The sequence below is a fragment of the Capra hircus genome, chromosome 11 (genome assembly GCF_001704415.2).
Source record: "Capra hircus breed San Clemente chromosome 11, ASM170441v1, whole genome shotgun sequence".
Classification (NCBI taxonomy): Eukaryota; Metazoa; Chordata; class Mammalia; order Artiodactyla; family Bovidae; genus Capra; species Capra hircus.
In genome coordinates, this window is record NC_030818.1 from 85,684,724 (window position 1) to 85,702,802 (window position 18,079).

Sequence of the window (18,079 nt, forward strand, 5' to 3'; positions counted from 1 at the left end):
ACTCTGATAAAATAAACATGTGAATGTATTTCCTTGCGTCTTGTGAGCCATCGTCAGCCCTGAGGAGGGGGTGTGGAACCCGCATTTTGTACTCAAGTCAGGGAGAAGTGTGGGGAAGCTGGGGACCTACCACCTATAACTGGTGTCCGAATTTGGGGCAGCCCTGGGGGAATAAGCCCTTAACCTGTGGGGTCTGCACCAACTAGGTAATGACAGAATTAAATTGTCAGATACCCGCTGGTATCTGCAGAGAATTGCGTGATTGCTTGTGAAAAATATATCACATGAGGATATTCTTCTGTTAAATACTACTTTATTTAGTAGAAATGAATTTCCCTTTCTTTGAGACTTTGAAAACCTAAGAGTCCAAAAACAGATGTGGCATAAATATTAAATAAATGCCGAATTCAATGCCTTACTATAAAGACAGAATATAAGATACATACCACTAAAAATTTCTGTATTGATGACATGTTCAAACATTTTAATGTATTGGATTAAATATATTCTTAAACATTTAAACACCATCTATGGGCTTCCCTGGTAGCACAGTGGTAAAGAGCCTGCCTGCCAATGCAGGAGACACAGCAGACGTGGGTTTAATGCCTGAGTCAGGAAGATCCCCTGTAGAGGGCCTCAGTATTCTTGCCTGGAGAACTCCATGGACAGAGGAGCTTGGTGGGCTACAGTCTATAGGGTAGCAAAGAGTTGTATACAATTGAAGCGATTTAGCACAGTACAACGTAAACTACCCACTTCCCATCCCACTTACTGCTCCACTTGAACTGTTTCACACTGGCCAAAGAACCTGCCTCAAGATTGTCCTAGTAACATGTTCTTTAAAACCAGGAAACAGGAAAGAGCTACAATGCAGAGAATCTACAAGCACCAGCTTATCTGGAGTACAGAAATGTATCTGAAAATCAAGCAACCTTTTTAAGGACACATCTTTGTATCTGAGCTAATTAATGTAATTCTTTTTTAATCAATATTTCTGTATACAGGTCTTCACATCAAAGTGCTAAAAGCTTCCACCTGCAGGGGTCTGAAATGCTCATTTTATTCGAGCCTTGATTTGCAAATGCTCTTCACGGCTGGATCATGCCACTGGCTGTCCTCACTGGCTGGCCTTGCGGAACAAGCGTTTTGCTTCAAAGGCTGTTTCTAAACTTAGCTGGAAAACCAGCTCCAGGATGTCCTAACCAGAGGAACGCCTGTTAGTGGCAACAGGGATCACCTTTCCAGAGCCTTCACCTGCAGGAGAGCCATGTGAAAGACCAGGTGTCCCCATCACTCGCTCAGGGGGCAGGCAGCACCCTGCACAGCACCCGGCACAGTCCCTGGTGCACAGTCGGGTTTGGCTATGAGATCCTCAGGGCGCTCATGGAGGACTGGTTTGAACAAAACACCCTCCTGTGACTTCAATCGCACAACCCAGTGGCATAGCACAGCTGGCCTAGCAAAGACCTAGGGAATTGTGCAAGCTGGTTTCTCACTTTAGAGAGGAGGGCACTACAGCTGGGTGCGGGAGACAGATCGGAGGGTCTACAGGGAGCCAACAGCCCCTTGAGCCCAGGTCCACAACTCCCTCCCACTCGCCACATGACCCCCTCCTTTCCGAGCAGACAGTGATGATGACACAGTAACCTGAGGGGAAAGACAAGAACAGCTGTGGCAGGAGAAAGATTCTAATGAGTCTGCTAATGATCGCTTCCCATCCTCACCATCCTGACTTCAGAGGATGCATTCCTCAGGCCTTAGATGAACTAATTTATCTATGGAAACACAGGAAGCAGTCACTCTCGCTAAGTCACGCAGGCACTGATTTGGTTACATGAATATCACAATATTTATCAAGCAACACGGGAAATTAGAACAATTACTGTCCACTCTCTAATCCTCCTTGGCTCAATGATCTAGATATTTTAGAAGTCAGTCCTTCTTTTCTTTCCTTCCACTTATCGAACACGTATATTTGAATGAGGGAGTCTTCCGATCTCTTCCATTTGTATCTGCTAGAGTTCTTTTTAATCAATAACCAAGTCAGCTTTTTTAAATCGATAACCAAGCCAGCTTTATATCCTCTCTGTGAACAAGGTAATAATCAGCCTGACAGCTAATTTCTCATGGGCTGACTTACTCAAGTTATTACACCTGGCAAAAAAATAAAAATTGTCCTCCTTTTCTGTTGTTTCCAGGTAAACGGTTATCTGCAACCGGTCTTTCCATTAGAAAAATACTGCCGAGTATAAAATGTAGGAGGGACCCAAACTCAAGGAAAGCAGAAATTCAAGAGCAATCAGTCCAAAGCCCCGGAAGTAAATGGCCTCTGCTCCCTGGTACTCTGCATGCTGAACATTTCTCTGAACGCGTCTCTGAGTAATCACAAACATGACATCAACAGAAACGACTTCCCAACCTTTGCCAGTTCTCAATCCCTGTACTTTTCCCAGTTGTGGCTGCCTAAGACCTGGAGGAGGTGGCGTGTGAGATGCTGCCTGGATGGATATTTGCTCTCACCAGCTACAAAAGCCGACGCCATGTCCAGCCTGAGTGAGTACTCCATGATGGCACCTGGGCCACCAAGACGGGGTGAGCCCTTGGGTACCAGGGAGGCCAGGGGAGGAGGTCACAGAGATGCCCGGGTTATCAATTCTGGCCTGGAGAGGCTTTGTGAGAAACCATGGGGTCTGAACCAGGCATTACAGGCAGGAAACCTGTGAGAGGCAAACATCAGAGGTAAGGCCCTCCAAGCAGGAGCCATCAGGTGAGGAAAAGTGGGACGATGGGAAGACGAAGGATGGGGTGGGGAACAGTCAGACTGGGGTCGAGTAAGAAGTTAGGGGGCGAAGCCACAGAAATCAGGAACTAGCAGAAGCCTGACCCAACACTGCTGGGTTTGGGAGCCATACAGAGGGGCCTGCACTTGCTTGTGTCCGGAGTCCCTGAAAGCCATGCCCAAGCTGAGTGAGGGTCCGAACATCACTGGTCTAACCCTGTGGGTGTCAACAAGGACAAGCATCAAACTTGGTGAACAAGTTAAGTGTCAGGCTCCTTACTCTCAATTGCAACCAAAATGAAAACACCACTAGTCCTCTGTAACTCTCAGATCCTCATCCACAGATCGGACTCATTCTAAACCAGTCGCTCAAACAAAAGAATGATCAGGCATTCTTTGGTAAGCTGCTGCTGCTGCCAAGTCATGTCAGTCATGTCCGACTCTGTGCGACCCCATGGACTATAGCCTACCAGGCTCCTCCGTCCATGGGATTCTCCAGGCAAGAGTACTAGAGTGGGTTGCCATTGCCTTCTCCATTTGGTAAGCTACTCAACTTTTATTATTCAAGGAGATAACTTTTGTAGGAAAACCTAAGAGGGACACAAATCAATACCAAAAAATTTTAAAAAAAAAAGGCATCAGCACCTTTTATATATATATTTTTTAACAATACAGTAAGAACAGGAACAGATTTATATTCCAAAATCCAGAATGAGCCAGGCTGGGAATTACTCAATATCGTGACCCACAGGGGTTTCTTTTGAATAAAAAATAGAGACAGTTTTCAGTGTCAGGCTAGTCAAGACAGTTCACCAGTGCATTAATCTTCAAGGCAAAGAGTCAGCCATGGGGAGGCTGCGGGAGACTCCAGTCCACAGAGAGATGGAGGAAGTGGGACTAAGCACCTGCCGGTGTGGGGGAGGGAAACCCCAAGGGCTCTGACCCTGGAGGTGAACCAGAGCAGAAGCAACAGACTGGGAACTGGGCCAACCAGGACTCCAGGGGGTTCTGCCCGGTAGCATCTATGGGAATATGGACCAATCATTTTAATTCTCTAAGCTTAGAAACGACAATACCTGCTTCTCAGAATTACTGTAAGAATGAAGTGACACACATGCCCACTGCTTGAGAGCAACTCAAAATGCACATTCCCATCCTGATGCCCCGGGTACCAGCCCCTCAGTGGAGTGCTCCCCGGACCAGGTGGACGAGACGGGCCCTACAGACTGGCCCACAAAACCTGCTTGGAATCGGGACCATTTTTAGCCTAAAATACATCCCGTGGCCAACGTCGGGCTACCTGACTGTGACCCTCGACCCGACCCAAGGCTGGCTGCCACCATCTTTTCTCCCCATCAATTTTCTATATCCCGATCACTTCCTTTCTTGCCTTTCGGTACTGAATTCAAATGTGGAGCTGGCAGGCTCCCACCATGCGCTCCACCACTACCCCCGCCAACTCTCCCTGGCTGAGGGTGCACCTGTCTGTGTAAGCCAACCCAGCAAGAAAGGTTACGCATGCAGACTGCCACGTGTTCCCCAGCTGTGGACTTACTGGCTCACTTTATGGTACAGCTTGGCAATGCCCTGGTGGGTCCAATCCTTCCCCAGGGTGGGCAAAATGTGCCCGAGAGTATCTGATCTGAATAAAGACAGAGAACAGAAAAATTAAATGACAAGGGCCCTGCATGAACAGCAAGTTCCTCCTGACCAGCACAGGGAACTATGGTCGATATCCTGTGACAAACCACAACGGAAGAGAATGTGAAAAATATGTACAACTGAGTCACTTTGCTGCACAGGAGAAATTAACACAACACTGTAAATCAACTATACTTCAATAAAATATTTTTTTTTTTAAAGAGAAAGGCGGGCATCACTAAAGGAAAAAAAAAGTTCACTCTGATTCATTGCACCAGGGAAGCCTCATTAAAAATGCAAGTGAGATACACGACTTGCTCTCTGGACAGAAACCCTGAGACTGGGCAACGATGTCAGGGAGCTGCTGCCCCAGAGGGAAGAGATCCCCAAGCCCCCACTGCAGCTGTTTAATTCAAGGAGCCCCAGAAACTGAACTACACGAGCCCCAATCAGCACCAGCAAGAGGAGCCAACGCACCTCCAGGCCCAGGGCCCATAGCCCCAGAGTAGCTGGACTCACCTAGTGATGGTCCCATCAATGTCAGAGATGACCACCTTGTCGTCCCAGTTCCACAAGTAGATGGTGCCCTCGCAGCGGCACGTGCCCTGGTACTGCGTGGTGACGCTAAACACCACGTCGTTGGGGCCGTTCTTCAACTTCAGGCTTTTCTGAAAGACAGGAGCTCTGTGTCCACTGGAGGGCGAGGCCCGGGGAGGTGGTGGGGGACACGTGGTTTCCGTTCCACGAGAAACCAGATCTGGACTTTATTTTTCCTTCAGTCACCACCCCAGGCCACCGTGCAATTCTATCCCTGCCTTGCTCTCGATGAGGATGGTTCTTTCCGGGACTTGGGCAACCTGAACCCCAGCCCTCCTCACAGGCCCACGTGTAGGGCAGCTGTGACACGTCCCCCAGCGGCAGGTGACAGGCACTGGGGCTCACTACAGGAAATCAGGACCCCAGACTGGGATGTGCTTCCTTGGCCACGGCTGAGCGTAAAGGGTCACGACCAGCGAAACGAGTCTAAGCCAAGGGCGGAACTACGTTCCCCACACCAGTCATGAGTATGGATGATGACGCACACAGACTGGAAGAAAGCAGTCTCAGTTATCAAGCACGTCTCAGGTCCAGAAGCACAGAGGCCAGGTTCCAGGAAATCACTCCAGCTTCTGAAAGCAGAAGCCCCTTTTGGGGGTTCTGAATCTCGGCACCGGGGCCCTCAGGTGCCAGCCAGCTGGCGGCCAGAGTCGAGGTCAACCCCAGCACTGCTGGACAGGGCCCCTGTCACCCAGCTGCTGCACTAGGACCGCGGGCTGCAGGGGTCTGGCCGGTCCCTTCTCTTTTTCCATAAAACATCATCATGGCTAGCCTGGCCGCCACGAACTCTTGGGACAGCTGAACGGAGACACCCGCTCACTGTCTGCTCATGGGAAACAGGGTCCAGGCCTGACTCATCCCGGTGGTACAGACGCACAGAAGAAGACACTGTGATCAGGATGGCCCCCTGTTACCAGCAGCTCTCGGAACCCATCACAAGCGCTCCAGCTTCCCCGGATTCAGGAGAGGCAGCTGACCTAACTAACAAACATCTCCGAGAAAGTGGAAACAGCCCCATGACGTGTGGTCTATCAGTCATTTACACCTCAAGACAAACACCCTCAGGCTGCCCTCCTCCAACACTTGAGACCAGGGAGCCTCCAGGGCAGACACAGGGGAGCGCGGCTGGACAGGAGCCGGCCTGGGCAGGAGGCACCGAAATGGGGGGGGGGGGCGGATGTGAGCCCAAGGAGGAGGGCAGTGGGTACTGGGACAGAGAAGGGGCTCAGGGCTGACTCAGGGTCGGGGGAACCCAGTACATGGAACCCGCTGAGCACAGGTGGCAGGAGCCGGGCCAGAACCCACATAGCTGCAGAGAGAGGAAAGGGCCCTCACCAGCTGCTCGGACGTGAGGCGCAGGGTCTTCTTGTAGCTGACGCTGGACAACAGGGGGAGGTGGCTTGTGCTGGACGGCTTGGCGGCCGCGTGCTCCTCATCACTAGAGGATGACTCATGCTTTATTCTGGAACACACAGTGATGTAACCGCCAATTAGGAAGTCCATCTGGGCAGCCATTAAACACGCATTAGGCCGGAATCGATGACGGAGTGCTGTCCCTGGGGCGGTCACTTAGCAGATACCATCACTAATCCCATTCATGAGGCTCCTGCATTATTCACCCGGGGCCGCCACTCCTCATTCAGGTGCCTGCTCGCTGGCATCATCACTCTATTTTAAACCGAGAGGCCCCCCCCGAACCCCGTCCTCCCTGCAGCCTCGGAGGACGCCTGTGTTCTCTCTTCCCCCATCCCAGGCTGACGGCCTGGCCAATCACAAGGAGCCCAAATATTTCCTACACGTCCAAGCCCATCCGTTCCCTCCAAACACACAATTCTAAATAATGAGGTCACTTTAAGGACTTACAAACGGGTGCCAAGGACCCCCTACTCTCCTCCAGAACCCCTCAGCAGGCTGCCCCTGGACCACAAGCCACACCTCATTCGCCTACACAGAAGTCAGGCTCTGGACCTCTCCACACGGCGGGTGGCGAGGAGAAGGGCCTGGGAGGTGCAGGTGGAGAGCAGGCTCATTTTCTGCAAATAACCTGTATAAAGCATGTCAGCAAATAACTGCTCCCTGGATTCGGAATCCTGCTATGGCACCGTCCTCAATCTATAGACCTGCTTCCCAGGACCATCTTCTTTAAAAATGCCTTAACACCATACAAAGTGCTTCCTAAACATCTATCAGGCTAAAGGGTAATGGCTGAGTGATCTGGAACAAACCGGTCCCGAGGCCCCGGGTGTGCACCTCCCGATAAAGCCTCCTGCTCAGCACATCCCTTTACGCAAGACTCCAGCTTCTCCTGGTGTCTCAGGGGGCTCTCACCTGGTCCTCAGCGCCCTGGCCTTCCCCCTTGCCTCCCACCCCTTCTATCAGAAAACGGTCGGGTGTTTCCTCTGCAGCTCATTGCTTTCTTGCCCCATGTGTTCATTCCAGAAGCAGTTCCTCCAACCCAACACCACCCTGAACTAGGGAGATGCAAGGGAAGGCCCGTTACCCTGCTTCTGTGTTGTTGCTCCCAGCTCTTTCCCCACCCAGAACGAGCTGCCCCTCCCCAGGGCCCTGCTCTCGGCCCTATAAGGGGTGGCCCCCAGGGGGCAGTGGGCTGGTGGACTGGAGCTCAGGCTACCAATGCCAGGCATAGAAGTGAAAGTGGAAGTGTTAGTCACTCAGTCGTGTCCCACTCTTTGCGATCCGTGGACTGTAGCCCGCCAGGGTCCCCTCTGTCCATGGGATTCTCCAGGCAAGAATACTGGAGTGGGTTGCTATGCCCTCCTCCAGGAGATCTTGCTGACCCAAGGATCAAAGTGCCAGGTGTGGAGGATACAGCGAACAGCCTAGCCCCGGCTCCCTGGGGCTTTTTGTCTGAATAATCGCAACAGAGCAGGACAAGGGCTGCATTAGGAGGACAGAGGGTGTCCTGGGAGTGGCTGGACCAGAGGCCCTGGGGCAGAGAACATCCTGGGTTTTGGCTGGACTGTAGGCCCTGTGCAGATCAACCGCAGCTGAAGTCCCAGACTTGGCCATCACGGGGTCACAGCCATGGTGAATGAGGGTGGGGACAGGTGGCTATGTCCATGGAGACAGAGCACGCAGGCTAGAATCCTGATTGGTCCATGGCAGGGCTAAGCCACATGTAGACAAATCAATGTCTGTGACATCAAGGACGGGTTCCAGGTAGAGTGGAGACCTGGGAAGCCCAGGTTTGAACCACAGGAACTTCAGGCTGTGTTTTCCTGCTCAGACTATTTTCTCTCTGGCTTGATTTCCTCATCTTAAAGCAAAGGGAAGCAAACAGCATCCCATGCAGCAAGAGATCCCAGGAGCCAGCAGATGACAGGCAGACAGACACGCATCCCAGGAAAAGCCTCACAACCACAGAATTCCTCCCCGGGCTTCAGCGGCTCATCTGTAAAACGACACAAAAGCCCCTCTCCATCCCAACCCTTGCCAATCCTAAGAGCAATGCTGATCCCTCTGAACCAACAACCTAGAGGTTTCAGACAGACAGGTACACATGGTCCTGGAGCCAAAGCAACCTGACCAGAGCCGGGATGGGAACCTAGTACAGGCAGCTACAGGCCCCTTGTTGAACTGGGAAATGTTTATGTTCCATGCAGACAGTTTGGGAAATGAGATCCAAATGTGAACCGAAGCTCGCAGTGACTACAGATTGACGTGAGCCGCTGCTGGCGATGTACAAGCCAAGTGGGTGAGCTCTCAGCTCCATCTGCCGCTTTAAGACAAAACCCCAAACCCCTCGATCGGTGCAGTCAGCCTCGTTGGAGGGAGCAGAGGAAGGAAAACACAGAGACAGAAACTGAGACAGGAGCCGCACACCTGAGCTGGCAGCGCTGGCTGGGGGCGAGGTCGTGTCACCCTTGGACCTGGCCGCCCCCGCCCCTACTCTTGCAATGGTCCTTAATGTCTCTGGCTTTGCAGTGTCTGCAAGAAGCGACAGGACAAAAAAACAAAAGGGCTTGTCTCGCTCAAGTATCCGTGTTCAGCCGAGGAGCTGTGAACAACACTGAAGTTCGCACTTGTCAGTGTACAGGTTCCGATGGTATTTTAATGACTTGCACGGTGACAAGCTGTTTGCTCAATTATGAGACTTCAAGGACTGTTCCGTCAATCACAAGTCTGTCAATTAGGAGAGCACTCCAACACTTTTTTTCCCCAGGCAATTGCATGAATCTAATTAGCAGATGAGTATGCCAGTAAAAATGAAAAGAAGCATACTGCTCAGGAGAACTTCATAGGAAGGCTTTTCAAAATCTCAAATCCTTTTCGCCAGGAGTCAGTTCTTCATTTCTCAGGTTTTGTAAAGAAGTATACATAGCATGACTAACTCAGAGTGATCAATAGTCTATTTCTATCTAACTGGGTAAAGCATTGGTGTCAACACTTGCATAGGATCGTATCAGTTCAGTTCAGTTGCTCAGTCGTATCAGACTCCTTATAACCCCATGGACTGCAGCACACCAGGCTTCCCTGTCCATCACCAACTCCCAGAGCTTACTCAAACCCCTGTCCATTGAGTCAGTGATGCCATCTAACCATCTCATCCTCTGTTGTCCCCTTCTCCTCCCACCTTCAATCTTTCCCAGTATCAGGGTCTTTTCAAATGAGTGAGTTCTTTGCATCAGGTGGCCAAAGTAGATCGTATCAGATACTAAGAAAATCAAAAACGCTTTAGACAAACTGTCAGCTGATCTTCCAACTGGGGAAGAGCAGCAGAAGTGACCTGCTGCTAGGCACACCCTCGGCCCACCCCACGGCCTTCAGGAGCCACCATACTGCTGCTGGAAGGAAGGATATAGACCCTATACCAGCCGCTGGTGTGTTCCAGCCCTCCTTTTAAATCTCTCTGAGCCCCTGGCCTGCCGTTCCCAGGTCTCAGACTGGCATATCGCAGGCTGGACTTGGCTGACATCCTGCGTTTGGCTTGTACTGCGCAGTATAATTTTAAAACACTTGCAGCTGCATGGTTAGGACAAGCCTGGGTCCTACAGAGCCACCCTCCTGACACAGGCACAGCCCACGTGGTCCTGTTGGGTTTCACACTCTGGACCTCCTTTCCCATGAAGCTGTGAGCTCAGATTCGATGAGCCAACTTGTGTGGTGTGTGTGTCAGTCTTCTGCCCATTTCCAAGATGACGGAAGAAATACCGAGGGGCTGATGATTTGCCAAAGATTAGAGAGAAAGTCCCGGCTCGCGCTGCCTCTTGTACTTGGAAGCTACTGTGGGACAGAGAGGTTCTCAAAATGTTCCCTGCATTTCCAGTGCAGCAGTTTTAACTGCTGGGTTAAACTGCTCGGGACAGAAGGGTGGCATCTCTGCTCTGTCTCCTTGCCTGGGCTTCTCTCGGCATGGACATCATACTTGTTCCTTAGCTCAGATTCAGAAAGGAGTTTGCCCAAAGCCAGGACTCCAAGCCAACTGCTTGACTCCAAAGCCTGCCATGTACAGCCTGCTGCTTCAAACAACTACTTACTGAAAACCCACTGACTCCCTACCTGGTTACTGCCTTACCTGCTCAGGACTGTGCACTCTTAGTCCGAGCTCCATCTTGAACACACCTGCCCTCTCCCTTCCAAACTCACTCAAGGTACACTCAAAGTTCCAGGTCGGGGGTCTTCCCTGGTGGTCCGGTGGCTAAGAATCTGTGCTCCCAATGCAGGGGGCCAGTGTTTAATCCCTGATCAGGGAACTAGATCCTACATGCCGCAACTAAGAGTTCCCCTGGCACAATTTAAAAAAAAAGATCCCACATGCCAAAAATGAAGACCAAAATTCGGCATGCTGCAACCAAGACTCAGCGCAGCCAAATAAATAAATAAATAAAAATTTTTTTTTTAAAAATTCTGGGTCAGGAAGGTATCCAGATAATCATGCTTGAAAGCCCCTCCCCAGAGAATGAGCCAAAGACAGAGGGTGAAGAACGGAAAAGAAACACACAAGCGCATCAACCTTTCTCCCTTCTCCAGGGCAGACCTGCACGGGGGCAGATGGGAAGGAGCCGTGCCGGGCACCATTGGAAGGAACAGAAAGGGTGTCCTCCAAAAACAGCCCAGCTGAGAGCCAGCCCCGCCATGCAGTTTTATCCGGTCCTACACACTCTTCTCACACAGAGGACAAAAAAGAAATCAGACTGTCTCCTTCGTGACACCTATATGCGTTTCTAGTTCCAACAATGAATTCTAGAAATGACATTGTTTCATTGGCCAGGAAGCCAAGGACTGGACAGCTAAGCCTGCCTTCCCTAGCAAACAACAGATTCGGAAAATCTCACTAGCTCAGTAACAGTAACTTAAGGCATGCCTACTCTGAGTCAGGCACTGGCTTGGCCTCCGAGGTATAAAAGGATGGAGGTAGGCAGCTTGCCTTCAATGAATATGTCAGAATTTTCTGCCTGTAAATAAGAAATGCAATCCTGGTTCTCTTAAGCACAGGAATACTATATAAGGGCAAGGTCATCCGTAAAGTTATTATAAAATATCAGATCACTCAGTGTTGATATAATAACACCATCAAATTAGTGGCTGATGGCACTGCCCTCAGAGGAGTTACCCTCAAATCCCATAGCATCAAAACAAAAACACATATCAAGTAGGTTACCCTGAAGATAAAACACTACTAATGTAGATAAGTATTGTCAAATTCTAATGTCTCCTAGGCCAAGTTAACATGAATCCCTATCAATACTTAACATAATAAGTCCTGGTAAGTGATTAAACCATAGAGAAAGGCAAGCTCCTGAAAAAGGAGCACTTGTTTTCACATCATCCCCATATCACCCATATCATTATTTATCACCACAACCCCTGTTATTACCTTCTATAGACTGAGAGCTACCATGTTCCAAGACAATGAGGAATGTTCTTATGACATTATCTCATTTACTTTGGAAAGTCAGTATCTATGGAGTGCTTCCATCTGATTCATGAGATCAATTTCAGTAAATTACTCCAGGTCATTGAGTACAGAGCACCAGGCCTGCAACCAAGATTGGTCTACATTCAAGGCCCAAGCTAATGCGGTGAACCCTATCAGTGTCTGTGGGGCGTGTGCCTTGACTTTGGACACAGACAGGGGCTACAACACCCCAAGATGACTAGCACTGTACCTGGTGGCCATGCCCAGCTGTGACGGCTGCTCCCCGGTGCTGTGGCTCTTTCCCGCGAGGCACTGCTCTGGCTTACTTTCCTGGAGAAGAAGATGACAAAGAATCATGGACACAGCAGAGGGAAACCACCTGCGTGACAGCAGGTATTCCCTGAGGGGCTCCCTGAAGTCCAGGGCAGGCCCCCAATGCCTTCCCCAGTGGCACACCCCACCCCCAAGGATGGAGGGTCCCAGTTATTCCTTTGCTTAGCTGTCGTCTACAATCGAGCTGAGAAACACTTTTTACAAAAATAAGTCTGTTTTCCATAAGCGCTTGTGGCACTAAACCAAGGCTCCATAATCACAGCAGCTTATGCAAATGCTTTATCAAGGGCTGCTTGGATACGCGGGGGCTTTCAAAATATTTTCTTCTAATTGCTGATAGAAATGCCTGAAAATATTTTCACACCATATTTTGCTTGAGAAAAACATGGATGCATTCTCTTTCTCAATCCCGCATGCTCTTAATAGAAGATGCTCCCTTAATGTACTGCCAGCGCTTTGGAATATTGAGAGCTCTGGGCTAGTTCTGCTTCTCTGGCTTAAAAAGCTCAGGCAAGTGATAGAATGTTTCAGAGTTTTCCTTTTCCCACCAGCAAGGCAAGGGTGATGACATGCAGCTCCTAACAGTGTTGGAAGGACCACAGAGATGCTACACATAATCCCAGAGCCTGGCCTAGAGCAGGCAGGGGAGGGAGAAGATATCCACCTGCCAGCAGACATCGCAGGAAGTCATCACAGGCCAGACGGACATGTCAAGGGACAAAGGCTTTACAGTCACATCTCCTTATCTATGGTCATTCGATCTGGAGGAAGGTTAATGCATTTAATGTTGATAAAGAAAATGAGTGATAGAAACAATATAACATGGTGACTAGCTTAACATATGATGGGTCCAAGCTATTTTCAAAAATTCTTTAGCTTTTTATAAGCATGCAGATAAATGATGTGAAAAGAGGCCCAGTAATGTTTAATCTATCTATTGAGGCGGGTAACTTAGCCACTGCTATTAACAATTCTTTATTAGACTTGTTCAAAAATATATGTCTATCTGAAACGTGGTTAGTGTTTTTAAGAGATATTTCATAACTCTTCCTCATTTCATGCTGGCATTTCCCTCAATTCCAACTAACAAGACTCTAGATACTCTACAAAAAAAAAAAAAAGGTCCCTAAAATAGCCTTTTGTCTAAATTCTAGAACGTTCTGTTCTCTAGTAAAGGAATCAGAAAGGCGTTTTCCACTTTAAGTCTTCTAAAGTAAAGTGAATGCTAGCTATAACGTGTTTATACCCTCTTGGAGGAAATGAGACGGTCAGAAAAGCTCAGGGATGCAATAGAAAACGCCCCCAAACAGTGTCATCTTGGTAAAAACACTTCCAACAGACTCTTTCCCTTTGAAGTAATGAAATAAACAAACTGAGCATCTGAGCTTTTTTTTTCACTCTTGTAATAACCAACTCAGCTACTGTCCTCGTATGATCAGCATTCCCTCTAATATCTGCTCTGGGCCCATCTGGGTCCTAGGGAGACCACAGGGATCAAAGCCATACATGGTCTCTGTTTTCATGGAGTTTAGGGTCTGGAAGGGTCAAACAGCCACACTAATCAGTGTATAATTATAAATGCTGGCAAAAGTTGTGAAGGAAAAGTTCACAGGCAGGGCCATGAGGGCAGAGAACAGCAGACCAGATCAACCTGCCAAGAAAGGGCCATTTAAGATGCTAGATAACTAAGTGAAAGGGATGAGAGGGGTCCTAAGGACACCAGGCAGAGAAAATAACACAGGCAAGGGTCCTGGGGTAGAAGCGACACCACAGCAGAGAGGGCAGGGGGAGACGGCAGAAGATGAGATTCTGCAGGGAATCAGGGGCCAGGATACACAAGGCCTGTGGACCATATTAAGGATTTTGGTCTTTAAGAATCTGGGAATCCACTAAAAGCTTTTAAGAAGGGAGTAATATAAATTGGACTATTACCCTAAAAAGATCAAGGCAACTACAGAGAATGAGAAAGAAGAAAAGGCAGGAGTGGATACAAACGGACCATTTTCAAGCAATCTTAGGAAAAAGATGGCAGCCTAGATTTCTGGGGGTGAAGATGGAGAGAAATGGCAAATTGGAGCAACATACTGGATGATAAACTGAAAAGAGAGGTGAGGGAAAAAGGAAGTATTAGCTTACAGATGGACAGTGGTATCATTTTCTGAATGTGGTCCAGCAAAGGAAGAACTCTCAAGAAAACCATCAGTTTGATTTTAGAAATGACGAGTTTGAAGAGCTGAAGCATCCAAGTGGAGACATCTACCTAGCTAGGTATTTCATAAATTAATGTGAATTATAAAATATCTTCCTGGTTAATAAAAATGGAGTCGTTGTATAGGCATGGGTGAGGTTGCCTGGGGAATAAAAGGCAGTCTTTGAAGAAGAGAGGTTCCTAAGACAACCCTGTAACAGTAGTAGTATTAGTCGCTCAGTTGTGTCTGACTCTTTGCGACCCCACGGACTGTAGCCCACCAGGCTCCTCTGTCCATGAAATTCTCCGGGCAAGAATACTGGAGTGGGCTGCCATGCCCTCCTCCAGGGATCTTCCCAACCCAGGGATCGAATCCAGGTCTCTCGCATTGCGGGCAGATTCATTACTGTTTGAGCCACCACCAGGGAAGCCTGAGGACCCACTTGTACAGCAACTGAGCCAGAGGACAAACAGCCCCTGGGGCAGGGGGTTGGGGGGCAGATGGACACACTGATATGGAAGCCAAGAAAGAAAGTACTTCCAGAAATAGGCTGAGAGGCTGGCAAAGGTCTGAAGAAAAGTATAAGGGTTTATAGAAACAGAAACCAAAGTCATGTATGTTTTAGACATGCTATTGACATGAAATGACTAACAGGAATCAGTCTATGCTATAAGTCTGCCTTGTTAAAACTGTTCTCATGAGCAACAGGAAGATATTTTACTTAAACATTAAAAAAAAAATCAGGTTAAATCTCTTTTTTCTATAGATGAAGAAACGTTCCAGAGCGGGAGTGACCTGACCACACTTTCCAAGCTGAGAGGTAACAGAGTCAGGAAGCGAGGCCATCTCTGCCCACCCATCCAGATCCCTCTCCACCTCCCCTTGTTCTGCGCTGCCTTCGCCCGAAGGGAGGCAGAGCTGGCTCCTGGCTCAGTGTGATGGGTTTGCTCACTGACACACGAGCCCTTGCTGAGCCAGGCAGACACACTTGTGTTTTCCAAGCTTACCTCTTTGATTGTGGTGTTTCTTCCCCTCCATGAAAACCACCATCTTCCTCCCTTTCTGGGCATCTTATCCCTCATGATAGACTCCACCGTGGCCTGTTTTAAATGGATGGTAACATAAATAATGGAACCAAAAAAAGATCAACTTAGCACATTCAAACCAAAAGACACGCACATGCAAATTAAAGTAAGATTAAAAAAAAAGAAGAAAGAAAGAAAGAAAAAAAACAAAGAAAAATCAGAGAAAACACGACATACTATTTGTGGATTAAAAATTTTCGAGAAGCAAAACCTAATGGCATCCAAAATTACATTAAGGTAACTTAGGCATGAAGACTTAAGAAGATGTTAAAGGAATAAACAAACAACAAATAAAATACAACACAACAACAACAGAAAAAGAAAGCATTGAAAATCATTAGTGATTAGTCAGACAGCAAGTTTTCAAATTAAAATGGTTTACTGATTAAGATATTGTTATTCTCAATAAGATGATTATAAAATGAAAAATGAAATGATTAATATGAGGTACAAGGTAAACAGTTTTAAACAAAAAGTAAAATGCATGGGATCTTTTTAGTAGATGTAAATTTCCAGATTTGGGCAAACTGAATATTCATAGATGCATTTGACTTAAAAGCTCAAGTATTAAAAAGGAAATCCATACTCTTGTCCTAAATAAATGCAAGTTGAATAGGAGATTATATATTAATTAGTAATATTCTTTGTAAATCAGTTGTACTTCAATAAATTTTAAAAAATAATAATAATTTTCTACACATTTTAAAGAACAAAATAGTCATCTTGAGGCTAATTCAAGTACCAAAGTAAATATTATCTAATTTCCCTTCTTTGGTTTATAGAACTCTCAGGCCCTAATACCTCAACTAGTAATGAGAGAACCGTCTTTCAACCAAACAAGTTGCAGGTAAGTGAAAAGATAAATAATTCACATATTTAGCCTGAAGTGTGCTTCTTTTTATCATTTAAGAATCCCTACCTGACACAAAAGAAAACCTGAATACACTGAACAAGCCAATCATGCCCCTCGATTCATGAACAAGACAATTCACAAAGATGCCAATTACCCTGCTCCTCCTATTTCTACTTCATCCACATAGTAAACAAAATTCCAATTTGAAAGGAAAAAAACAGGATTATTTTCAAACCTAGACAAACTGGTTGTAAAGTTCATTTATAAAACAAACAGAAATGGCCAAGAAAACTGAAAATAAGTAGGCATAAGCCTGGCATGTGTGTGTGCTATGCTGCTTCAGAACAATGGAGTGGGTTGCCATGCCCTCCTCCAGGGGATCATCCCAATCCAGGGACTAAGCCCATATCTCTTATATTTCCTGCATTGGCAGGTGGGTTTCTTACCACTAGTGCCACCTGGGAAGCTCAGGCATAAGCCTTACTAGATATTAAAATATATTTAAAACTTACAGCAATTAAAAGAATGCAGTCTTGGGACATAATTTAACATATTATTAGAACAGAAGACACAGTCCAGAAATAAACCTAAATTCACAGGGGAATGTAATATAAGCTAAAGTTGTAATTGCACATCAATGGGTAGAGAGTTACATAATGAAACATATGGAGATAATTAGGGAGCCAACCATGACCCTCTCAGTTGACTCCCTGGGTGAACCACACCCCCTTTGGTTCTCACCATCACAGCCAAAACTCTGCTCAAGAATCAGACTGTACTATCCATGAAGGCAGGCTCAATTCTGGGCGGAGAAACTTAGATTTTTCTGCACCACTCATGGCCATTCCACGGTGTTGCCAACAGCTGGCTGAGAGGTGATCATGTGACCAAACTGTGGCCAGTTAAATGTGAGAAGCCTGTCTCCATCATTCCTATTTTGGACACTTGTATGAGGAGCTGTTGGATAAAACAGTCATCTTGGGATCATAAAGGGGAAACTAGGAAAATCACAGAGGCTCATTCAGCTTCATCTAGCCTGAAACTACCAACCTCTAAGATTCTTATGTCAAATAATAAACCCCTGTTAATCCTGTCACTTGTGGTCATTCTGTTTCCTGCAACCAAAGCATCCTGATTCAATAACCAGCTGGAAAAAAAAAAAAACAAACACTGATTCCATTTCTGACACTTCAACTCATGACTTTCAAAATAAAATCAAGATGGATCAAAGATTTAAGAAAATGCTGGAAGAAAAGACAGGGCATGTTTTCCTAAGTTTTGGAAATGGGAAGCAGGACCATTCCAAGTGTGATACAAAACCTAGCAACCTCAAAAGATAAGACTGATGAAGTCTCTGCATAAAAATAATTTCTATTATTGAATGAACACCAAAAAAAAAAAAGAGTCCAAAAAATTACTGACAACCTGTACAATATTTAGGCTGTCTACCACAAAGACTAATTTCTTTAAGTTCAGGAGCCATGTGTATTTGTTTTTCTGTGAACTATATAGCCTTTATCAGTAAATTTCTATTGCACTGGTCTTTCTTCTCACTGATTTGTAAGAACTGAGACACGTAAGACAAAAACTTGTCCTGGGCCACAAACACTGTACAGAACCTAATAAGGACAAAACAGAAGCCACTCTGGAGCATAGGCCCTCAGCCCAGTCCACAAAGAATACTCACAGATAAAGCTCCACGAAACATGCAGTCACAATCCC

General features: G+C 47.1%; 1 protein-coding gene across 3 annotated transcripts in view; it reads right to left on the minus strand.

Annotated features, from left to right (window-relative positions):
- LPIN1 (lipin 1) overlaps window positions 1–18,079 on the minus strand; it is a 127,664-nt gene that overhangs the window by 11,953 nt on the left and 97,632 nt on the right. For all 3 annotated transcript variants that reach the window (XM_005686993.3, XM_005686992.3, XM_018055627.1), the window contains 5 exons: window positions 15,427–15,519; window positions 12,148–12,227; window positions 6,353–6,479; window positions 4,940–5,088; window positions 4,335–4,421 (listed from right to left, as the gene is read on the minus strand). In XM_005686993.3, coding sequence (XP_005687050.3) covers window positions 4,335–4,421; window positions 4,940–5,088; window positions 6,353–6,479; window positions 12,148–12,227; window positions 15,427–15,519 — 536 coding nt within the window. The remainder of the gene's footprint in view (window positions 1–4,334; window positions 4,422–4,939; window positions 5,089–6,352; window positions 6,480–12,147; window positions 12,228–15,426; window positions 15,520–18,079) is intronic.